At 44.2% G+C, this 24,936-nt stretch overlaps 1 protein-coding gene across 1 annotated transcript in view; it reads left to right on the top strand.

Annotated features, from left to right (window-relative positions):
• Window positions 1-24,936, top strand: part of LOC135424446 (protoheme IX farnesyltransferase, mitochondrial) — a 102,532-nt gene that overhangs the window by 65,116 nt on the left and 12,480 nt on the right. The window contains exons 5-6 of the mRNA XM_064675674.1: window positions 2,402-2,472; window positions 21,487-21,719. Of these exons, the coding sequence (XP_064531744.1) occupies window positions 2,402-2,472; window positions 21,487-21,719 (304 nt within the window). The remainder of the gene's footprint in view (window positions 1-2,401; window positions 2,473-21,486; window positions 21,720-24,936) is intronic.

Here is a 24,936-nt window from a genome sequence, read left to right as displayed (position 1 = left end):
TTCTCTCTTTCTCCTTTTCTACCTCTTTCTTCCCTTTCTTTCATCTCTTTCTCTTTTTCTCTCTCTTTCTTTTCCTTTCATTCTTTCTTCTCTCTCTCTCTTCTTCCTCTCTTTCTCTCTTTCTCTCTTCTCTCCTCCTTCTTCCTCCTTCCTTTTTCCTTTCTTTTCTTCCTTTCCTCTCTTCTCTCTCTCTTCTCTTTCTCCTTTCTTTTCTCCTTTCTTCATTCTCCTCTTTCTGTGAGAAACTCTTGCTGAGCAGCCTGAGTTTGCTTCAGGAATATCAATAATAAAATTGGAAGGCTTTGAGAATTGGTAGGGATCGTAGTTGGGTTGGGTGCTCCCTTCCAGACAGAGGTTTACTGGGAGCAAAACAGGACAAGAGGAATTGGCCTCAAGTTGTGCCAGGGGATGTTCAGGCTGGACATCAGGAAGAATTCTTCCAGGAAAGGGTGTCAGACACTGGAGGTGGTGGAGTCCCCATCCTGGGGGTGTGGACATGGCACTCAGTGCTCTGGGCTGAAGGACAAGGTGGGGATCGGTCACAGGTTGGACTTGATGGTCTTGGAGATCTTTCCCAGCCTAAATGATTCTGTGATTCAAACTTCCAGCCAGCTCTGCCACACAGATGGAAGCAAAAAATTCTAGTGAATTGAATATAAACTAGTAATTAAATTCTGCATTGGTGTTTTAAATTTCCATGCCTTTATATGGCACCACAGATTGAGAACATTGTGGGCTGTGTTAGACAGGATGATCCATGGGTATCCATGGGTATCCAATCCCTGCTGCTCTTGCTACATGTAGGAGCAACAGCAGAGATTCCCAATTGTTGTATAGTCATTACTTCAAGGCAGTAGGTGGGAAAAGTGGTTCAATGTGCCTGAAAATGGAGCATCTTTCCCTTGATGCCCACCCGTAGGGCTCTGAATGGTCCCTGTCCATTGATGTTCCCCTGGGAATGCAGCCCCAGTAAGCAGCAAGTCCAGTAATGTGACACTGTCACAATGAAGGTGTTTGTTAATTGTCTCTTTTGTAGCATAAAATGTTAAATCAGCTTGCTGGAATAACATAGATTTTATCATGTAGTCATTTATCATATATAATCACCTAAAATCTGTCTGCAGTTTGGCTACACTGAACTATACTGTCAGTCTGACTCCTTGGAATTATGATTTGTTACGGTGCTTTTCCTCCATATTCACCATAATTGGGATCCTACCCCAAAACCTCAGACGTAACGTCAGGAGAAAATATTCTTTGTATAAACACATCCTACACTTTCTGTAAGTAAATCCCTGCTTGGTATTTGTGTTGTTATTTTGCACACGTAAAACTGAACAGCTCTAGAGTTGCCTGGATGGCAAAGTGGATTCAGCTTTTCCAGTAATATTCTTATTAAAAAAAAAAAAACTCCTCCAGGAGCCTGCAGGAATTCCAAGCAGATAGTGACTCCTGAATTTTCCATAGGCCACGTTTAAAGTCAAATTAGGTTGTGACATTAAATAACACCATATGGTGTGTTCACTCCCTGCTGCTCCAACTGGAGACTCGGTGCAGTTTCAGTAGTGTTTTACAAGGGTTGATTGATTTGGGGTAGGTTATGGGTTCTTGGAAGTCAGATGATCGTGGAAAAAACCTTGGTGTTTGTCTTTTAAAGACCAGAAGAGGAAAATTTGCAAGGGCTGCTTGTGTTAATGTAAACTGGGGGCTCAGCCTGGAGAAAAGGAGGCTCGGGGGGACCTTCTTGCTTTCTACAGCTCCCTAAAGAGGTTGGAGCCAGGTGGGGATTGGTTTTTTCTCCCAGATGAGAAGTGACAGGACCAGAGGAAATGGCCTCAAGTTGTGCCAGGGGAGGTTTTGATTGGATCTTAGGAGATTTTCTTCACTGAGAGTGTGGTCAGGCATTGGAAGTGGCTGCCCAGGGGTGTGGTGGGGTCACCATCCCTGGAAACGTTCAAAAAATGTGTGGATGTGGCACTTGTGGGTGTGGTTTGATGGTGGTGGTGGTGCTGGGTTTGTGCTTGGGCTGGATGATCTTTTCCAAGTGTAACAATGCCATGATTCCATTATGTGTGTGCACATGTAATTGTGTACATCTAAAAGCTGTGTCACACCTGTCAGGAGCGGGATTTGGAATCAAACTCTGCTTCGAGTGCTGAACTCCTGGGGTCTTGTGCAAACTCCCTTTTGTCCTCCAGGTGATTTTCTTTCTCAGGGGCTGCCAAAAGCATCGGTGCAAACTTATCAAAGCTCCAAATTCACGCTGTATTCCTGAACCTTCAGAAATAGAGATTAAAGCACCTGCAGATGCAGACAGGACATTCCACACATGGCATGGTTTCCGGGATCCTTTCATTTTGATTGTTCCTTTCTTTTTTTTCTTTTTTTTTTTTAATTACAGTTCTTTGAGGTCCCGTTTGACTCAAACATGAACAGGACAAAGAACAGGCCGCTGGTGCGAGGACAGATCAGGTAAGGCACTGCACACCTGCTCTGGCTGAGAGAAAGGAGCTTCACGCTGCTTTTATCTGTTTCCAAGTTTCCCTCCCTCTTCAGATGACGAAAAATAGCACTTTTAAGGCAAAAGACATAAGGAAGAAACGCATCTCTCTCTGTTCTTTGCTATTTCTTCGTGTTTATAACTTTCATCTGAGGAGTTTGGGCAATCAGCTGTCCTGGAAAACACGGAATTTCTCAAGGCAGCTGAATTTCCCCTCGTGTTACATATTTCTTCATGTGCCATGAGATGGCCACGTGCGTGGTGTGGTAGCACACAGTTATGTTCCACTGAACTTCTCTTTTGTAACAATAAATCTTCAGAATTTCCCATCTTAGAACAAACACAAAGATGTATGTTGTTTTTAATAGTCACATTTATCTCTTGGATCGCAGATATTCGTTTGAGACTCCCAGCAGAGGTACCTACAAATCATTTTCTTTAGTGGTTTGTAAAGGCCCTGGTGTTGCCTTTGCCTATTTAGCCGGGTGAAAACTCAAAATTGTGGCATCTCGTGGAAGTAATGTGAAAATTTGTCATCATTGAATTTATCATAGTCCATAAGTAAATTCCTCCCACCCCAAAAGGCAAAGAGATTTCCTTCAAAAAAATAAACCCGCTTCATTCCCTCTGTTTTTTGGATTATGTATTGGTTCAGTCTCTCAAAGGCTGTTTGCCAGCTAAAAAAGCAAAGTGAAAAAGAACATCAAGAAAAAAACCTCTGACTTATTTGCAAACTGAAACTGAAGGCCCAATTCATAAATGATTCAACAAACAATTTTAGTATTGCGTTTCCATGATTTGTGCCAAGGATTATTTATAACAAAATTATGTTTTCCCTTAGGCTTCAGCGAACAGTTGGTCCTATTTCTTTCTGTGTTTTATCCATCACCTTTGGAGGACTGAAAAAAAAACCCGTGATAGATGAAATTACAAGAAAATTGAGACAAAATAGTAAAGTGAACCTTGGGGGTAAATTCGCTCTCATGGTAAATAGTTAGAGCACTTCAATAAACTTGTTCTGATTTGTTCTTGGAGATGGTGCTAATTACAGATTCCTGAGCTGAGTTAATTTTATTTAAAAACATATTTTAGGGACCACTGCAGTGAGGGCATCTGTTGTACATACAGTAAGTCAGGCTTAATTGTGCAGTTCAGGGGAGCTGCACTTCTGCTCCCTTCCATGTGGTCCTTTAGCCCTGGGAGAAGGAACACTTGTTAGGAAGAAAGATGATGGGGGATGGTTATTTTTATTATTTTTTTTTGGTGTTTATCATAGTCTACTTGCATGGCTTGCAGTGCTTCTGGAGTCAAAAATATAACTAGGAAAAACTTTCTGTCAAGTTTTGATTCAGAGAAAGCCATTTATTTTATGTTTCCAGTGTCCTTAAGTGAACTTCGCTGTCGTCTGAATGCACCACAGATTGGCAAACCCATATTTCATGGATTTTCTTGCTTCTCCCTCCCCTTCATATTTGCTTTCACCACAAAATGGTAATGCTGGGGACTTTGTGTAATCACTCCTCAATCTATCTACCTGACTGTCAACAGCTAATTTAAAGTTCTTTAAAGTGTCACTTCCCTTGAATAATGCTGCCCTCGCTCCCTGCAGACCCTGGAACACGCAGGCCTTGACTGGGGTTATTCCTTCTGCCAGAGGAGAATAATCCAGTGCAAGTGATCTAACCTTGTTACGTTTTGCCACATATTCCCTGGTGTTCCTTGAACTCTTTCCTTCCTGGCTGATTAAATAAAGCCCGTAAATGGTTGTGCTAAAACCAGGCAAAACCAGACAAGACAGGGGTGGATAAACAGCACATAAGAGACTGGTGTCTTGGCTCTGGGAAGGGATCCAGAGGGCTTGGGGTATGCACGGAGTTCTTGCCCAAAATTTGTCTGACATTTGGGTTTTGACATTTTCGTCTCTTTAGCTGCTTCATTTCATGAAAATACTTGATGGTTTTTTAATTCTGCTGCATTACAGCATCTGTGCTGTCCAGTGCAAACGAGGCATCATCTTCTGACCCGTCTTCATTTGCTCTGTTTGTAAATATATTCTGATTTCCCTCCTTTTTTTTTTTTGTCTTTTCTTGCTTTCTGTTTATTTGGCATAGTCCTTGTTGCAGAACTGGTCAGTGTGAGTAGCAGTTTTTGTCCTGAGCTTGACATCCCTTTTGAAGAGAGGGAAGGCTGTTAACTCTCCATCACATTGGCTCTGCAGCTCCTTGGAAAGGCTTTTGGGGGTGGCTTTGATGTGAATCTTGCCCACTGAGAAACTGCACTGAGGCCAAGGAGAGTTTTTATAGGGGTTGTGCCATCACATAGAGGATTCTTAGATGCTTTGAGCTCAGGCCAGAATCAAACTGGTAACCCCCAGTGAGAGGTCCTTGGAGTTACTGAATCATCCAGTCCTAGGATGAGCTGTAGTCTCCATTTTAGATAAGCTAATTCATGGAACTGGCTTGTTAGGAAATGTTTTGCATTTGCAGAGAATTTATTTCCATGTGTTTCACTTCGTGGCCTCCATTTGCAGCCTCAGCCCCAAGTCTGTTTAGGTTTAAGACCAGCTGTCAGTTCTAACTGACCTTATTTCCAGCCTTTCTCCCCTTCCTTTCTTCCTGAGGTCTTCAATGGGAGAAAGCACCACAAGCCCCTGTCTGGGGGGGTTCATTTCCCTGCATACACATTCATGTGGTTCCCAGACCCCCACATCAGCCTTTTCTGTGAGTTACTGAGGACTTGCAGCTTCTTTTGGGATCAGTGAGGAACCTCAGTAGCTTTTAAAGAAAAGCTCAGTGGCCAGGTCTGCACTGTGGGGTGTGGATGTCACCACGGCCTCAGAGGTCTGGCTGGGGACAGTGTCATGGTCTTACTGGTGGCACTCAAGAAGTGTCTCAGTTGGGCAGCTTTGGCCTGTCCATTGCTCCCTGTGAGCCAGTTCAGCAAAGATCCCTGGAAGAATGGGATTTGGAAGAGCAATTGTCCTCCATCCTTAGTGAAGCATCAACCTGATGGCTGAAACAGTTATTTAGAGGCTCAGTGTGCCCCTGCTCTATATTTTATATCCTCTAGCCTGGACAATCCACGCAGGCACTGACAGGATGACTCTGCAGAGCTGAGACTGCTCAATGTAGGCACTGGAGTACATTTACCTTATTTGCCAGCCCCAAACCCACCTCTGGTGCCCCCCAGGGAATCTTCTGACACTCTTGGTAGATTTGTGACAAACAGCACCTGATAGTTCATTGACTGCTTGCTTTACAATGTCCTATTTAATTTGTGAGGCTCTGAAAAAATGTTCCCTTTGAGCAATGAGACGTAACCATCCTTATTCTCTATTCAGAGGGTAATCAGAGACATCCTGTTGCAAAAATAACAAGAGTAGACCCAAGCACAGCACGCCACTGAGCACCATCCATCATTCCTGCCTGCCCACATCTCCTCCTCCCTCCTCTGACCCCTCAAGTCTTGTTTGGAAATACAAACAGCTTGAGATGTTCTTCATACTTGGGCTGCAGTGTTAAACTCATTGAGTGCATTTGTGTTCTGCATTATAACAACAGCTGATATTGGTTTTCCTGCTATTGAATTGGTTTTGTGTCATTGACAGCGAAACATTTCATGTGCTCACACAACCTCAGATTCAACTGAAATGGCAGCAGCTTTTCCTGGTTTCCTGTTGGGTGTGATTTATTCCCTTGCTTTTTAAGGTAATGGATTTAATTTTCCTGCAGATTAATTTAAATAAATCTCCAGTATGAGCTGCAGTAGCTGAGGGAGCTTAACCTGGAGGATGACAAGTGTCCTGCTTCATTATGTTGTACAAAGTGACAGTTCTGATTGCCCAGAACTGCACTGTGAAACTCCTGTGAAAAAGTGGCTGTTTTATGAACTTAGGGTGCTGCTGGATCTGCTGTGTTAATCACTCATAAAAATCTTCAGAGCTGTACAGGAACAGTTTTTCATTTTAAAGATCCTGGGCCCTCGAACAGCACGTCCTAAATAACCAATTCATGGCCATGTGGACACTGCTCAGTTCTGCTCCTGTGCTATTTTGCACCTTTCAGCTGTTTTCTGTGCCAAGTCCTTTGGCTTTGGCCTCAGCAGTGGCAGCAGTGACTGCCTGGGAGTGGGGCTGGGGCTTCTCCCTCACTTCACCTCCAGGTTTCTTGTCACCTGGACCATGCAGGGAGCCTCAGAGGATGGTCCAGGCTGGAAGGGATCTCAGGAGAGCTGTGGACTGATCTGCTCACAGCCAGGGTTGGCTCCGGGTCTTGTCTCAAAACCCTTCAATATAACGGCTTTAAACTGGAAAAGAGTAGGTTTAGATTAGATATTAGGAAGAAATTCTTGGCTGTGAGGGTGGGGAGGCCCTGCCACAGGTTGCTCAGAGAAGCTGTGGCTGCCCCATCCCTGGGAGTGTCCAAGACCAGGTTGGACAGGGCTTGGAGCAACCTGGGCTGGTGGAAGGTGTCCCTGCCCATGGCAGGGGCTTGGAACAAGATAAGCTTTACAGTCCCTTTCAACCCAAACCATTCCTTAATTCTATGATAAAAATAACATGCTATGGAATTTAACTGTAGTCTCATTATGCTGAATATTTACACTCAAGCTTACTTTTCCACATGCATTTAGGTCTATTAACATGGCAGAAGAAGGCACAACACAGATAATACCTTGGTTGACTAACAGAAGTAAATCTCTGTGTTGTTTGGTGAATATTTTTTCCTAGCATCCCATTAACCCTCCTCCCTTTGCAGTGCCCAAGGAGCTGTGTTCTGTCTATGGATTTCCCACTCATGACCACAGCTGATGGTTATTGCAGTTAATGGAGGCACTAATGCTTCTCCTACTTGTTGACATTTCTGAATGGAGCTTTGATTTGGCTCAGTTTAACCTATAATAAGCCAAACTCTTGAAGAATCAGACCAAAAAGAGCTCCTGTGCTAGCAATGTTTCTCACCAATGACTTATATTTATGAACTGTAGTTATAACTGCAGATATGTAAGTTGGACATTCATGGGCACATAGAAAACTGCAACATGTCAAACTTTATTTATTCAGAAACACTTCCTGACTCAAAACTAGTTCTGTGTAAAGCTGAGTTTTCCACTCAGCTTGCCTTTAGCAGACCTACAGTTACAAGGGTAACAAAACCAGTCTGGGCTGAAAAAATGTGCGTGCATTTGAAAACAAAATTCCTGCTGTAATCACTGTGGATAGCTCGGGGTAATTAGCTTGATTCTTTGCTTGCTAACACTAATGCAAATCAGGAGCGTTCCTACTGATGTTAGTGGAGCTGCACTGATGTAAGTGAGGGGAAATCCATGTCCTGGGCTTAGGCTGAGACCTGCATTAAGCGTTTCCCCAGCCCTGGTTTAAGCCAGAGGTTTAAAACCTCCCCAGGGGTCTTGGTACAACTTGGGGTCCCATTTAGAGCTCAGCCCCTGCTTAGCTGGGGGCTCTGCTCCCTTGGGTGGTCATTTCAGACAGGTTTCACTCTACTTAAGTTAAAACAAATAAAACAAAAACTCCATAAATCTGCAGTTCTTGGAGAATAATCATTTCGAAGAGATCAGATGCTCGTTCCCTGCAGGGGAACATTCTGATATTTTGTTTAGAAAATACCTCATTTTAAAGGGACTGCCCTGAGATCTTTCTGAATGATAAAAATGTTTCTTTTTTCAGTGGGAGGCTTTCCTCTTGTTTAAACAGGGCACAATTCAAAGCAGACACCACCATGGCAGCCTTTTCAAGCATTTTTTATCCTGCTTGTATTCAGGCTTTATTATTTGAAAACAAGTAAATGCATTCCTTCCCCACCACCACCCTCCTGCCTTCCTTTTTTTTTTTTTTTTTCCACCCTGTGTTTTCCAGAAGCTGTCATTGCCTGTGTTTGGTAAACAAGAAATTAAAAAGGCAGCTTTATATTTTTGACATGTACAATTGCTTGTAAAAATGTACTTCTTGCCTTTTGAACAGCGGGGTATTTTTTTATTTTTTTCCTGGCACGGCCATGTCACGGAGAGGTGTGGGGGGGAGAAACCTTGAGGCTAAAACATAGTTTAATGAGAATAAAACCCACATCAAAGGATGGTCTAATGGAATGATATAATGCTTACTGTGTCACTTTCCCAAAGGGGATATGGATGACAGTACTTATATTTCAATTATCTATTCACTGCCTGCGTGGGATGTTGATTAAATGGTTCTAAGGTATTAGAGGCCTTTTGTAGAATGCACAGAAAAATGGTGATACTGCACATTATCCTCAGATCAAAATGTGTATTAGCAGGAAATTATATAGCTCTAACTACATATATATTTTGTTTCTTAGGGCGATAAAGAGGGTTGTTTTATTAACTCTGCGTTTAAATTCGTTTCAGTCGAAACGAAGCAATTGCTGGTTCTCCTGCCAGGGCCTCATTCTGCCACAGCTCCACACAGACATTCCTTTGCAGGCAGCTCTGTTTGGTAAATATAAATCCTGCAGAAACACTTGACCCCTCACGCCTTGCTGCTTTTCAGCTCGGCCGAGGGGCCTTTACCCCCAAATTATTTCTCTGAATCTTTAATTGCACGCGGGACAGTCGATAAATCGGGGGACACTGTGCCTCGCCCTCCGGTAGGAAACATCCCAGATGCTCATGTATAAACCAGGAGTCACGGTGCATTTGGCTAAATAGCTGCTCCATCTGCTTGTGGGGAAGGCTGTGGAGAAGTGATACGGGCTCCTAATGGAGTTGTCTTATCCTCTCATGTCAGCTCCTCGCCGGGGGGCAGAGCCCCCGGAGCCGGAGGGGACGGAGCCATTGTGCACTAATCCTGCCACCTTTGTGTCCAGTATGAACAGGCCTCCTGGACACTGATTGGAACCAGTGCCTCCTTCCTTTTTTGACTGGCTGGTGATGAGTCATTTTCTCCAAAGGTGATGTTAAAGTGAGTTTTTACGAACGAGCAAAATTAAAGCTCGAAGCCCGAGATCCTTCCCCCAGCTTTGGGGCAGGTGCTCCCCTGATGGCTCTTCTTCCCGTGTTTGTCAAACATTTCAGGTTCGTGTTTGTAAATTTGGGCTTAATGCAGTCAAAACCCCAACACTTTGTTCCCTGTATTAGTACTGAACCTTATCTGGTTTAACCACAGCAGCATCATCACTCACCCCGTGCCAAGTGGTGTAGGAAATGTCACCGCTCAACAAGTCCATTATGGAGCTGCCTCTGATTAGAAGCTGCTATACCCTGAGATCTGTTTACAGTAAGTCATGTTAGAAGTGCATTTCTCTTTGTGAAGGACAGAGTTTATCATGTCTCATACAAGTTATAACTTACACGTTATCAGCTTCACAAGTCAGATATAAAAGAGGTTTTTCTTACACTTTAATTAGCTGTGTGAACACAGATGCTTGCTCGCTGGTCTTTGTGACTAGAAAAGCTGCATTCCTGCAGTTGAGATATGTGGAGAACCTCTTTGATATGTTTTATTTTTTATTTTCTTTTTTTTTTTGCTAGGGACATAGAATCACAAGGAATATTAAATTGTAAATCATGCTGGAAAGGAGTGTGAGCCACAGTGACTCCTATTGCTACCTCTCTGACAGTAATTATGTTTTGTTCATGCACTCTGATGGTATATGAAGGGATTTTTGCTTTGGTTCAGTTTGGTTTTCCACTGAACATTTGTAAAATAAAACTCCTGATGATAAGTGTGGATAAATGACCAAAATAATAATGCAGAAATCCCAAAATCATAGAGTCAATGGCCTGGATTGGAAGAGACCTTAAGGATCACCTTGTTCCAAGCCCTCTGCCATGGGCAGGGACACCTTCCACCAGCCCAGGTTGCTCCAAGCCCTGTCCAACCTGGCCTTGGACACTTCCAGGGATGGGGCAGCCACAGCTTCTCTGGGCAACCTGTGCCAGGGCCTCCCCACCCTCCCAGGGAAGGATTTCTTTCTAATGTCTAATCTAAACCTACTGTCAGTGTGAAGCCATTTGCTCTCGTCCTGTCACTCCAGGCCCTTGTAAATAGTCTCTCTCCACCTTTCTTGTCATCCTCTGCAGGTACTGAGAGGCTGCAAATAGGTCTCTTCTCTTCTCCAGGCTGAACAATCCCAGCTCTCCCATCCTTTCCTCCCAGCAGAGCTGCTCCATCCCTCTGATCCTCTTGGTGCCTCCTCTGGACTCTCTCCAGCAGCTCCATGTCCTCCCTGTGCTGTTCCCAGGGCTGGAGCAGCTCTGCAGGGGGGTCTCACCTGAGGGGCAGAGGGGCACAATCCCCCCCTACCCTCTGCCCACGCTGTGGGATCAGCCCAGGGCACGGGGGGTTCTGGGCTGGGCCATGTCCAGCCTGTCCCCCACCAGCCCCCCCAGGTCCTTCTCCCAGGGCTGCTCCATCTGCTCATCCCCAGCCTGTAAAACAGAACCATCCCCATCCTCTTCAGCTCTCAGGTGGACATGGCAGTACTGCAGAGCTTGCTCTGGGGATGCCAAAGGCATGTTTGCAGTGGTGCAGAGGAATCTGCAGATGGGCAGGAAGGGTCTGGCTGAACTTGCACTTCCTCAGGCTCATCTGCTCCATTCTCTTCCACTCACTGGATTCTACAGCCTGATCCTGCTTCCACTGCAGTCCTTTGCTTATTGTCCTGCCCTCTATGACTGTAGGGAATAACCTAATTCCTTCATTTTCCTTGCTCCTGGGAATGTATTTAGTTAGTGTTCATGTGCTGAGATGACTGGACTATCTTTTTTGTCTTTTATTTTTGGAAGAGCAGGTTGACAAACACTCCAGAACTTCAGTTTTCTCCATCTGAATAGGATTGAGATCTGGCCTGAGACTTCTTTACCCACTGCTTTCCAAACCTTGGCTGAGGGCTCAGCAGAAGCACGTGTTAGATTTAATCACTCTAAATCACAGAAAAATGTTTCTGGAGAGACCATATTATCCATCCTGTTTGTCAGCTGGTGTCTGGCTCTTAAACAAAGGGAGAACTGAGATTTTGAAGTAAAATGAATGGATCACTTAACTGCCATGTTGCAAGGTTAGGTTTGTTAGGTTAAAGAGGAGGATTTAGTTTAAATATTATGGGGGACATTTTTCAAATTTACTGTAGGTTTGTCTTGTAAGCACTTTAAAAAAATATTTACATTTTCATGACTGCAGGGAAGCTGTGAATATTATTATTCACCCTTTCACTCCTACCTAACAAAGCCATATACCAAGGAGTGCGTTGACGCTCTGCAGGGTTGCTCAGGGTTGTTATGATTAACATTCTGGTGTGGATAACAAGTGTAATAAGAGCATAAACATTTTGTAAGTGCAGGTCCTTTTCATCTGTAATTTTTTACTTCCAAGTGAAGTGACGAGGCCCAATTGGAGCTTCTGCTTAATAACAAAGGGCAGCATAAACAGTTTTCTTTCTGTCTGAACGTGGTGTTTGTGGACTGCAAATCTCCCTGGGGTGTGCTGGGCTATCTCATCCCAAACCTGGGGTGCTTTAGGATCAGGCTTGGGCAGGCTCTTGAACCCATGAACCATGAAAAACCACATCCTGGTGTCATTTGCTTGGAGTTAAACTGGTCAAAATGGGAGCAGGAGATGCTCCATGCTGAGGGCAGGACTCCTGATTCCTCTTCCTTTGGCTGAGTTGAAATTCCTCTTCCCTCGTCTTGGCATCCAAGTGGAAACTTTCAGCAAAATCGATCAAGCCAATTCTGATTTACTCAAGCATAAAGAAGAGAGATGTGTCCCTCTCAGGAAGAAATGATTCTTTTAAATCAGCCCTGTTTGTTTATGAGAGTTTTAAAGCCCCTCTCTCTGACAGGGGAGACAGAACATCTGCAGCTCGGGTTCTTGAGGAGTGAGGGGAACTAATTGCCCCAATTGGGTTAAAATACGGTGTTGATTATGCTTTTTATACAGTTGTGATGCACAACCCTGGCAGGGCAGCCTGGGCTCCATGCTTGGGTTGTTTTTTCTTTGGGAGAGAAATGAATTGACACAGGCAGGTGATATTTTATCCTGATCTAGATTTATTTACACTAAATACACATTTGAGCAAGTGTATCTGATAGCAAACCCTGAGCTGGTTGGAAATGTAGAGCCAAAACTAAAAAAGGCAACTCCACCATGAGACTCAGCCCGGGATAGGTGTTTATCCATCACTGAGCTCCCTTTATGCCGAGTTCTCACTGTACAACATTCCTTGGGAGATTTAGACATCACTCACTGAATCCTTCCCTCTTTCCCTCTGGATGCTCCAGCTGTCATTCCAAACCACCTCCAGGTTGGTGCTGATGGGCCTGGCTGAGCCCTGTGGACAAAGGAAAGGTATCAAGGGTGATTCCTTTCACAGAGATTTGCATTTTAAAGGACTTTATTTGAGGTTCAGGTCTGTAAACTCTTCCTCTGCAGACACAATGTGCTGCACTCTTGATTTAAGTGTGTTTAAGTGCTACCCATTAACCCAGCATGAGGCTTTTTGGGAGCACCTACAAGTCTCCTGTCCCCTCTTAACACCGAGCTCCTCCTCAGCTCAGATTTTGTGTTGCAAGTTGGGTTTAGAACTTCCCCACTATTTTCCTCATTTTTTTTCTTTTTTTTTTTTTTTTTCACATTTGGGGAATATTTACCAGAAAGCAAATCACAAAAAGCCACTTACAAAAACATGAGCAGGCAGAACTGCAACAATTTTGTTCTGGCAGTCTTAAAAACTGTGTGTTACTCCCAGTTAAATGGGATTTGATAGAAAATTCAGTACTTGTAGTACATGTAGAGCCTGATCTGCCACAGCAACATGTTTTTGGGGATGAGGTACCAGACATTGACAGAATGTAGATACTACTCCTTAACCTGTGAAGACTAAGTTAAATAATTCATTAAGGAAAAAAAAAAAGACTTGACAAAGCTCCCCATTTGTTTGCACCTCTTAAAGGACATCTTGTCTGTCTGCAGTGGTAAATGATAGACAAGCTGTATTCTCATACTTGCAGTTGATGAGGAAAAATTGAATTCCCAATTAAAAGTGTAATTTAGTTTCACATTTTAGTTTTAAACTACCTCATCCTTCATCCCTTGTCATGACTCATGAACTTTCTTGCGTGACTGAGAGAGAATAAATGAATGTCTATTAAGATCTTTCTCGACGTTTTTCCCTTAAAACAGTTCCATTTTAGCTCATTGATAGGTATTATTCAGTTTAATATAAACTTTGCAAGTTTAAGCCTCAATCAGCAGGTTCTTGGGCTTTTCATAATGTTCAGCCACAATATACCTGTGAAAAAGAATATCAAAGGTGAGAGTGTGAACTGCTTGTGTTCAGTAAAGCTCCTGACTGATGCTGAATTAGAAATATATGAAAGAAATAGAGGTCTGGCAGTATGTCCATTCTGCCAATGTTAAAGCTATTTTTTTTCCTTTTAATTGGAAAGAAATGTCTCCTTGAGACTAAACCCATCTGTAATTCAAAGTTGTAGTGGAATGTAAAAATATTTTCCTTTGAGTCCTTAAAAACTGCTGCCTCAAAACTATACTAATTAGGGGTCATGTGTATTATAGAATTCCAGAATGGTTTGGCTTGGGAGGGACCTTAAAGATCATCTAGTTCCAACCTCCCTGCCATGGGTGGGGATGTCACCCCCCAGACCAGGTCATCATGTAACCACTTTGATTTAAAATTTCACATCAGAATGTGGATTTTTTTTTTTTTCCTTTTACCAGGTACATCCCCAGTCTGTCTGTAGAGCTCTTTGGGAGTTTTATCTAATGTTTTGCAAAAGAAAATTAGGATCATTTTAGTAAAGTCATCAGCGATGAAGCTACTGATCCAGGCAGTGTTGTTCCAGTTTCAGCTCCCATTAGCAGTGTTGTTATTATGATAGAACTTTTACAGCTGACAATGGTCATGAGTATGGTTTTTATTACTAAATATATAAATATGCAGCCTGAAAGGATTTGTGTGGAAAGTTAAAATTTAATTTCAGAGTTGGGAGATTGCCATCGTTCAGCGTTCTGCCACGATTACTGATTGCTTTTGAATGCTCTGGGCTTAGAAGCTGCAGGAGGGGATTTTTTTAACCTTCCATCAGAAATAACTTCAGGGACGCTACCGGTGCTATTTGGGGCAAAATGTGCCTTTTCCAGCTCTCTGGCTCCTTTTTGGCAGTCAGCTGATGTGGCGGCACTTGCGCCAGCAGACGACCCCGCTGCTGGCTCCAGGCACATGTCCATGGGGAAGCAGGGCTGGAAATCCCACAAAAATGGTCCAGATATGTGCTGGAAGGTGGCCCTGCATCCCCATTACCTGAGTCACGGGGGCAGGAAGGTTCCTATGGAGCCTTTGTAACGTCCTCGGCTACTTGTGCCTCTTCCAAGTGGGATGGGATTGTGGTTCACGGCCTTCCCGAAGTTCCTTGGTGGATCTCTAAAAGCTGCTGAGGAAGGCCCAGCAGTTCTTGGGTGCTGATCTTAAAAAAGGTAAATATAAGTTTTAAAAACCCCTTGGCTGATGCTCTCCTGGCTGAGGGAGGTGCCCGAGCCGTAGCTCAGTATGACAGTCGTGGTGACCACAGGTTCAGCTCCCACCCTGGGACTTGTTTTTGGCAACTCCTAGTGTTGCCTGGCTGAAGGAATTGAGGAGGTGCCAGGAGACGAGCAAAGCTGTGGAGAAGGATGGTTTTCTGCATGGGGTTAGGTGGGAATCCCCATGGACATCCTCTCCTCTTTCCTGACCGTGGGCTCCTGCGGCCACAGAAACCTTCCAAGGGGTGGGACTTGCTTTGTGTGACCTCTCGTTGCTCTTGGAAAAATGTGAAACCTTCAGGGTGATGCTTTTGTCTGAGTTTGTAAGTGGCTTCAGAAGCCTTAAGAACTTCCAGCTGACCTGGAAAAAATTAGGAAGAAGAGGAGGGGGCTTCCTCCAGCAGCCTTGTACTGACGAGTAGTCTGGGGACATTTTTAGTACCTACAGATTCCAGAAATAATAAGCAACTTATGATGCTTCCTCCTGAAATCTGATTTTAATTATGGCTTTGGAACAGCGTTCATGCACTGGACTCGTATCTCAGGCTGTGATGGGGAAATGCAGTTGCAGATGAGAATCACACTCGTGTTCTCTGTCTGCCAAATCCCTTCTCCCGAGCTCCCGCTATTTCCAGCCCGTCTGTGCGCGAGCCTGGGCCAGGCTGTTCCTCTTCTTATTGCAACAAATTGTTTTGACACTGTATGCAGATGGAATTTGAGCCCAGAGTAGCAATATTGAGATTAATCTGAGCTGTCAGTCTCACCTCTATTGTCTCACACTGTTTACCTGTGGAAGATGCTGAAGTCAGGGGTAATTTAGGACCGTTTCCGTGGGTGAGTGAGGGGAGGAAGCACAGTGGTCCTGCTGAACCTGGCACGGAAAACTCACCAAAACCCAAACCCAGCTTTAATCTCATCAAAAAATAAGTAAATTGCAGTTTGATTAAAGGGCAGAGTCTATGCAGAGCATTTGCTGTTACTGAAACCCCATGCAGAGGAATGTGAGGATACATATTTGGCTTCATTTGGGTGTGGAAATGACTCTAAATAAAGTTGCTTCTCTTCCCACCCTCCTTCTCCCCCAAGCCCATGCCTGGATTCATCCTTCACCATCCCTGTCCTGCTTATTTTAGATCATCACCCTGCATTTGGCAGAAGGGATCCCTGGCCCTGTGGCCCGAGGGACAGTTGTCAATAATAATGAGATCTAATACAGAATAATCAACTGGGAATTTAAATGTTCCAATCCATTAAGGTATTCCAGGCATGCTGCAGCTAAACAAAAGAGCGTTGTTGTTTGGGTTTTTTTTAGTTTGCCCTTTTAGAAGTGGGTGACGTGTCTATAAAAGGTTTTTGACAGACAGGGAGAAGGCAGGATTTGTTTTATTACCTTTTGTATTAGGCTTTGAATCTGATTTTCAAATATAAGCACTTATGCTTCACCTGAAAAACACACAGCCAGTCTTAAATGGTCACTTACATTCAGGCTTGTGCTTTTATGTAAATATGTTTGGCGTGCCCAGTTTCCCATTAACACAAGGTCACAAATTAAGTTTCTTATGTATTTACATAACATCTGAACATGAATTGCACACAACTGCTGATTGCATGAATGTGCCTATTCAGGATTCATATGGGCTTTGTGTCTGCATTTGTATGTGAGTGTCAGTCTATTCACAGGGATAGGTCGAAGCATTACATGCTGATACAGGAATTTTCCATATTTCTAAATATTGATGGCTTTTAAGAGGGAATTGTGTCTTGCTCTTTGGTTGTTTTTCCAAAAAAAAAAAAGTTTTTTTAAAACTTATTCCCCCTTTTTAGCACTGCTTTTTAAATTGTAGTTCAAACTCTGCTTTGCCAGTCATCTTCACAAAGTGTTTTGCCAAAGACAGCACAGAAAAGCCTGTGTAGTAGTGCCACTATTGATCCTTAGAGACATTAAGCTTGCTAATGCTGCTGTGAAACAGGTAAAATAGTACATTAATTTTATAGATGGGCAAATGCTTTAATTTGTTTTCCCCCTCTCAATTTTTCCAAGTAAGGCTGTGAGTCAATAAGTACCATTATCCATGGCTCTGGAGCCTATTAAATAAATATATTTCCTGCACATGTGTGTAGGATCATTATTTACGTACAGCCAGAACATCTGTAAGTGGCAACTAGTTTGGAGATTATTTTATTGCACATGAATTAAAATAGGCTGCTGCGTTTCCCAAAGGCTCCTCACGCCTCTGGATGAGGGTCCACGTGGATGCCCTGTGGTCATGTGTGCAGGGGATACCTGAATAGCCCCCCCATGGAATTCCACCTGCCTGCTCCCCTTCCCTCCAACAGCTCTGGGATGTCCCTGACCAACAGCATCTCTCCAGACCCCTCTGTGTCACCAGAAGTTTTGAGTTGAATGAGGAGAAACCTGAGTCTCTTCCTCCTGCTCCTCCTCTTGGATGCTCTCAGTGGAGTGTGACTGGGGAAGGTCTGTCTTGGGTGAACTCTTTGGGAGAGAAATGACAACGTGTTTTCTTTGGATCAAGAAAGGTTCGATTATTGACGGGTCAAGCTGAAGTTCTCAAAAGCTTTTAGTTGAAGGGGGATGTCTTTCAGCACTGTTATTAGGCAGACTTTGGCGTTTTCATTCCCAGCAGAGAAGAAGAATGAGGCAGAAGCACCAGGTTTGGGTTTTCCTTTAGGAGGTGCCCTGTGTGGTGACATACTGGGTATTTTAGAGCTGAAATTTGAAGAGAACTCGTTTGGCACTTGCAGTATTTTTCCAAAGTCTGATTTTAATCAGCCAAATAACTGAAACCAACTCCTCCCAAGAATCCATCATAAAACCTAGTTTCTTACTCAAGCTGTTTGCTTTCTGAGCTAGCTCCTTGGCCAACTTTCCAATGGAAGATTGCCTCTTTTTCCCATGGGAGCGATTCCCTCGGCATAAGTGAACGCCCAAGTGAAATGAGGCGTGTGGGCCAGCATCTGCCACCAGCCTGCACTCGCTGCCTGGGATGGTTTGGGCATGAGGGAAACCAGCAGAGACCCCTCAGCCACTTGTGACCACCACGTGAGAATTCCCTGGCACTGGTTGCCCAAGGCTCCTGTGGTGCCCCCTGGGCTGTGTGGTGGCACCAGGAGCTGTGTGGGCATCAGGTGATGGGGCAAACCCAGTGCCAGCTCAGCATCACAGGCCTTTCTCCTGCTCCAGAATGAGATCCTGGGCTCCTGTGGTCCCTCAGTGAGATGTGGGCAGCCCAGCAATGGGCATTCATCAAATCAGTGAGTCTCACCCCACATACCTGGGTATTGACAGGCCTAATGTGAGCATGGAGATGCATAATGGTCCCTAGGAGACATCAGCCAGAAATAAGAATACCCTTTGAACTGCTGGGATTTAAACCTAGCCTCATTCTTGTCTTCTTAAAATCCTGAGAGTTACTGAAGGAGAAAGAGCAGCACCAGGGACTGAAATCTCACTATATTTTCCTTGAATGTTCTCTCTTTCCCTGTGAGGAGTTGCTTATACTTCTCCTAGGCCTTATAAACATGATATATTTACATGAGAGTGATTTGAATTCTCCTCTGCCTCATGTTTCACCATAAAAGCAAACTCCTAATTTCTGGTTGCAGGGTCTTTGCACTGCCAAATACTATTTTAAGGGGCAGAACTAACCAAGATGAATCATCAGGTCACATTTTGACTTTCTAATCTCAGCTGGAGTTTTAGGGACAGGGCCCTTGTAAGTTAGACAATTACTCTTCCTTGTTAAGGTAACAGTGGAGAGAAGTAGAAAATATGATGCTTTCAGGGTGTCTAAAAGTAAAATAGTTTAACTGCTTATAAGGAACAACCCCAATGACTTGATGTCCTCCTGTGGGAGCATTAGGACTGTTACAGGCAGTAACTGCCTCAGGTTGCCCAGAGAAGCTGTGGCTGCCCCATCCCTGGAAGTGTCCAAGGCCAGGTTGGACGGGGCTTGGAGCAACCTGGGCTGGTGAAAGGTGTCCCTGCCTGTGGGAGGGAGGTGGACTGAGATGAGCTTTAAGGTCCCTTCCAACCCAAACCATTCTGTGATTCTGTGATTACGTGCTGTGCCTCCAGGAACTTCCCTTGAAGAGGCAAAAAGGAAGAAATTGAGAAGCAAAAATATGTTTTCATCTGCCAGGAACAAAGCAACTCTTTTGAAGGTCTGGGCCACGTAACTTCACCCTTCCCTTTTGATAAAGCCTTATTTTTTAAAGGTTTTTTCCTGATCCATTGGTTGGACATGGATGTAGCAGACATCTGGGATCAGGGCTGCACCACAGGGCAGTTGGTGCTGCAGGGAAGCGACGTGAGAGAGAGGCAAAGCTCTGGCTTTGCTCTCCCAGCCTTCACCTTCCCGTCCCATAGGAGAAATGAAGGGCTGGGGCCTGCTCGTGGTGTGCAGTGTTCCTTTGAACTGGAGACATGTAGATAAGTCTTCACTGTTGATTAGTGAGAGAAGTGCTCATTGCATTAGATCAAACTGTGCCCTGGTCTGTGCCCCCGCGGGGCCGACGTGGGCAGCCCGGCCCTGGAGGGTCACGCTGGTCTTTTGTCGCCTGGAGAGTGTATTGTGTGAATCTGGTGTTTACTGTCTGACTGTATTTTATTCAGGAATCAGTCAAGATGGATTTGTTTAACCAAGCCCAGTCAGGCTTTCACTACAGAGGGGCAACATCTACGGAGCACTGGGGTGTTTGTAGCCGGCGTTGGGGCATTTGTGGCACAGATTGTGCTTTGCTGCCTTTCTGCAAAAGAGCTCCATGAGCTGCAGAACCAGAGGGCCCAGCTCCCTGTGGCTCCTTCCCTGAAAAAAGCCTCCAATTGTACACATCTCCCTGTCAATGGATAGCAATGACACACCCTCCTTCTACCCTGATGTTTTAGTAACTCCGAGTGGGAATGTGCCCTGTGCGTGCTTTGTTACCTAAAATCTGGTGATGGTTTTGAAAAGCTGCATAAAATGTCAATTCAATTCAAACTAAAGGCAGATCTTCAGCGTGACGTTTGCTCATTTTAGTTCTTCCAGGTATTTAGGATCTCTGTACCACACTGGCCCAACAAAGGTCTTAAATATCAAAATTTGAATGGTAGGATTTTTTGCTGATAAAACTCCCATAAAATTCATCCCCACCAGCAAATTTTTTGTTATGAGGGCTGGAGCAGCGCTTGCAACATGTATTTTAGGGTTAAGGATTTGGCCAGAGGGCAGAGTGATTGTAGAACACAAAGGCTGCATGGTTTTCAATTAGACAAGAGGTGTAAAGCTGAACTTCATGCAGAGACCTTTGTTGCAAACACACATATTTTCTGCTCCTACGTGGATTACAAGTGTGTATTTATCCACATGGGTTATTAAATGCAACTCATTTAATGGCATTTTCCTCCCTTCCAGAGGTCCCCCACACCACATTATTTCTTAGAGGCTTTTAGTTCTCTCTTCCCATCATACCAACCACCTCGAGCAAGCACATGAGAGGAGATCCCCACCAGCAGATCTGGCACAAGGGTCACAACTAAAGCTTCCTTAGGGTTGTGTCATGGTGTTCTCTGTGTCTCTGTGTAGTGTGGGTTTGGTAGCCAAACAAAAAATCCTTGTTCTTCCTATTTGGATGTTTATTGTGGAATTTATTAGCAGAAGTTTACATAGCTCCAGCCTCTTTCTGTCAGATTTTAACAGGAGTTTCCAGCCTTCCCAGAGCTCTCAGCTGATGTGCAGTACAAATCCACAGAAATAATTTGCATCTCTGTGGTTTGCTGCTTTTGGCCAAACCTAAAATATCTTCAGTTAATTCCAGTCCTACTTAGAAGATAATCAGTTTTGATTCTGTTGCCAGCATTGCTTTTGGATGCTCCCCCTGCCTAGCTCAGTGCATCAGCTAAATGGGAGTGTGGAACATTCAGCCTCTTTTTGCAGTAAAGCCAAAAAATACTTTATTCCTGTTGATGTAATTTTGCAATGATTGAATGTACTCTTTTTCTCATAAATGCTTCCTAATTTTGTGTCTAACCCTGTTGCATTTCGAAGGATCCCTTGGATAGCTGCAATCAGTTAAAAATCTGACAAGCTCCAACTCTTTTCATTCACTCCAAACCCTGAGTGCTTTTTCCAGAGCTTAAAATTTACTAAAATTAAAGTGAAGGAGGAAGATATGCTGGAAGCAGCAGTTCTCCATAAGGGCTAAATACCTGCAGAGCTTGGATTTTATTTGGTGAACACGGTGATCACAAGATGAAGAATTGTTTCCATTGCAGAGCTGTGGGACGACTGGCTTAACTTTTTAGAAAGGCTTTTCTTCTTGGGGGTTCAAATGGGAAAATTTGGGCTGGGTGAGGAAAAAATTAACAAAAAAATCAATCTTAATTTTAGGGAGGAGGCAAAAGGAGCGGGCCAGCAGTCATTCTCTAAGAGCAGCTCTTGCTCAGCCTGTGTCTCCATCCCTCTCCCCACAGCCCCCTGCTCGCCGTCTGCTTCGCCGCCTCCTGCGGAGTCCCGGGAATTGCCCTGCTGACTCTGGGAGTGAACCCTCTCACCGGGGCCCTGGGAGCCTTCAACATCTTCCTCTACACGTGCTGTTACACCCCCATGAAGAGGATGAGCATTGCCAACACGTGGGTGGGAGCTGTGGTCGGGGCCATTCCCCCCGTCATGGGCTGGACCGCGGCTACCGGGAGTCTGGATGCTGGTGAGTAGGAATCCCTTCCTTCAGGGGGTGTAGGAATCCCTTCCTTCGGGGGCAGGGGTTGTCAGGATAACTAAAAAAACCTACTCAAAAGGCAGTAAACTTTGTGCTTTATGCTTGTTCCCCTGACCAGGCCAGGTTGGACGGGGCTTGGAGCAGCCTGGTCTAGTGGAAGGTGTCCCTGCCCATGGCAGGGGGTGGAATGGGATGAGCTTTAAGGTCCCTTCAACCCAAACCATTCCATGATCCTGTGAAAGTGCTCCAGAAGCAGATAAATTCTGGTAACATTCTCCTTATGAGGGCAAACCTGAGCTGATAAAGCAGCATGTCCTGTTGGATGTGTGTTTAGACCATCTTAAAAATATCTAGAAGGAAAATAGCATCTTATGTGTTCATATGGAAGAAAATGTTACATAATTTCAAGATTAAAACCGTATCCAGTAAGATCCAACTTACAAGGAACTTTCAGCTGGAAAATTCCCAGATGTGTTTATTAAATACTGTCTTTCTACAAGCCAGAAAATGTCCTGGGAAGATTAATTTATTGGTGTATTTCTTAATTGCCCATTGCTAAACTCTAAGTTATAAATGTTCCTTCCCTCCTCCTTGAAAAGCAAACGAAGATTTCTATTTTAGTAACTGTGAACCATTTTTACATCCCTTGTAAAACACTGATCTCTTCAGCAGCTCAACTCTGACACAATCAGGGCTTGTTTTTCCTGCCAGCTAGAAACTTAAGAATCAAAGTGGCTCCACAAACTTATAGTCTGAAGAAACTAATGAAGTACAATTAATAGGTCTGTTAAGAATTGCTTTAGCACACACTCGTCCCACACTGGGGCATTTTTAAGGCTTGAATAATACTTTCAACAGCAAGGCTTTTAACCAGAAATTATCAGAATTTGTGCAAAATCTGTTCTTTAGGCACTTCCTAATAAAAGTCAGTCTGAGTTGGCTTTGTGTCCACGTGTTCCCATACAGATCTAACCCAGATCTAGGGTGAAAGATGGTGTGGGGCTTTTTTCCAAGACGTGTGCTGCTTCTACTTCGGTTGGACTTGGTGATCTTAAAGATCTTTTCCAACTGTAACTATTCTGTCTTTCTATAGAATTAATTGAAAACACAAAACATATAATTTTAAGACCTTTATCATTCTGGCTGCAGATGTTTAGACCTTGGATCTAACGCTGTTTAGGGATTTCTGTGTTGGTTTTGGCACCACCCTGCAGAGTTGATGTCCAAGGATGACTTTCACGTGCCTGTGCTTCACCTGCAAAGTCCAGGCTGGAGGAGCTGGAGTGCAGAGCTGCATCTCACCAAAAGCTCTTGCTGTAGAGGCTGCAGTGAAAGCCCAGCACATTAAACTGGCCCTGATTGTCATTATCTTTAATTTGTCACGTTCCAACTCACTCTGTGAGACCTGTTTCACAGAGAGCTAAGCTGTCCCTGTAGGGCAGCAGGGAGCACCACTGGTGTCCCAAGTGAGCTCTGCCTCTCTAATTTACAACTAAATGTGGTTATGTGTCCCTGTGCCAGCTCTGCTGGGGAGGGGAGGATCTCTGGCAGTGATTCCATCAGTGGAAGATGATCACTTTAAACCACCCAAGCAGACTTTTCCAGAACATGATAATCTGTGCTGGTGTGTAGCCAGTGTGTTCTGGGTACCTAAAACTTCCTGCAGTCACCTCCCAGTCTGTGTCAGGGAGGCCAGGCAGGTTGTTTGATAGAGAAAGAAATGTTATTGAGGTAATACTGGTCTTTGCAATGAAGCACATCTGGGCAGAGTCCTGAAAACAGGGATTGGAATGTAATATTTTAGTGCATTTCAGTATTAAAAGAAATGGAAAAGATACCCCAACTCCAAACAAAGAACCCCAAACAAGAAAAAAAAAACCACAAACACCTCTGAGGAGAAAAGAGGTAAATGTAAGAAAAGGATGGCAATGTAGACCATGATTTTCAGTGTTAAACATTCTATTCCTGTGCCTGGCAGCATCAAATCCATGCAGGGTACAGGGGTGGATCCATGTGCATCCATACACAACGTGCAGACCAGAGTCCCTTCCCCAACCAGCCTGCCCACAGTTGCTGAACTCATTAATAATGTGTAATTAGTGTGGAGACTTAACCTAGTTTTAGGTAGAGGTGTGAAAATGCATTTGCACCTCGTTTAAAAAAGAAAAAAAAAAAAAGATCATTTCACTGGATAACAAAGAGGAATGTGAAGGAAGGGAGGCAGGAAACTAATGAGAAGGAAGGTTCTCACCACTTAACTGGTGGTTTTTTGAGTTTACATTTTCCTGTGGATTTTCTCTCCTTGTAATCTTCTCACAGCAGCCACATTGTTGTACATGCTGCTGGTTGTAGCGAAAACAATATTTAAGTGTAGCCCTTTCATTACCCTCCGAGGGGGGAGCCAAGTGTGGCACCCTTGTGTGGTGCCCTTGGACAGCTGTGCCTGCTCCCTCCGGGAGCTCCACAGCGTGGTGCTGCTGCGAGATCCTCGTGTCCTTTGGGAGAGCTAACAGAGGGAACAACGAAGTGTCTCAGACTGGAACAGCCTTGTTTTAATTTGTCCTCATTTTATTTATAATTTTCTCGTTTCAAAGATTAATACCTTGGCAGTTTCTTGCACAAGAAACAAATATCACGGATAAAAACGTGCGACCCTCATATTTGCAGTGATACAAATGCTGTAATTTAGAGAATCATCATACAATCATAGAATGGTTTGGGTTGGAAGGGACCATAAAGATCACCCAGTTACAACCCCCTGCCACGGGCAGGGACACCTTCCACCAGCCCAGGTTGTTCCAAGCCTTGTCCAACCTGGCCTTGGACACTTCCAGGGATCCAGGGGCAGCCACAGCTTCTCTGGGCAACCTGTGCCAGGGCCTCCCCACCCTCTGAGTCATTTCTTACACTATAATCTTTGGCAGATCTCGTGATGATTCCCAAGAATTCTTGCTTCTACTTCTGCCCCTGATAGGGAACTTTAATTATATGCTCTTAAACCTGATGGAACATCTCACCCCCAACCCTGGATTTTGCGCCAAAGTGACTTAGGGAAAACCTCCCATTTCAAACGAGAAAGATAAGGTTATCTCTGGGAAGATGTGGAATTCTTTGTTGTGGGTTTGGGGGGGTGTGTGTTTTTTTTTAATGGCAGCTGTTTCAGACTGATGAAAGATCAGGAATGTTAACATTTCCTCGCTGGGGG

The sequence above is a fragment of the Pseudopipra pipra genome, chromosome 19 (assembly GCF_036250125.1).
Source record: "Pseudopipra pipra isolate bDixPip1 chromosome 19, bDixPip1.hap1, whole genome shotgun sequence".
In the NCBI taxonomy this organism is placed as follows: domain Eukaryota; kingdom Metazoa; phylum Chordata; class Aves; order Passeriformes; family Pipridae; genus Pseudopipra; species Pseudopipra pipra.
The sequence above is the reverse complement of the archived record's forward strand: the minus strand, read 5'-3'. Positions and strand labels throughout refer to the sequence as shown.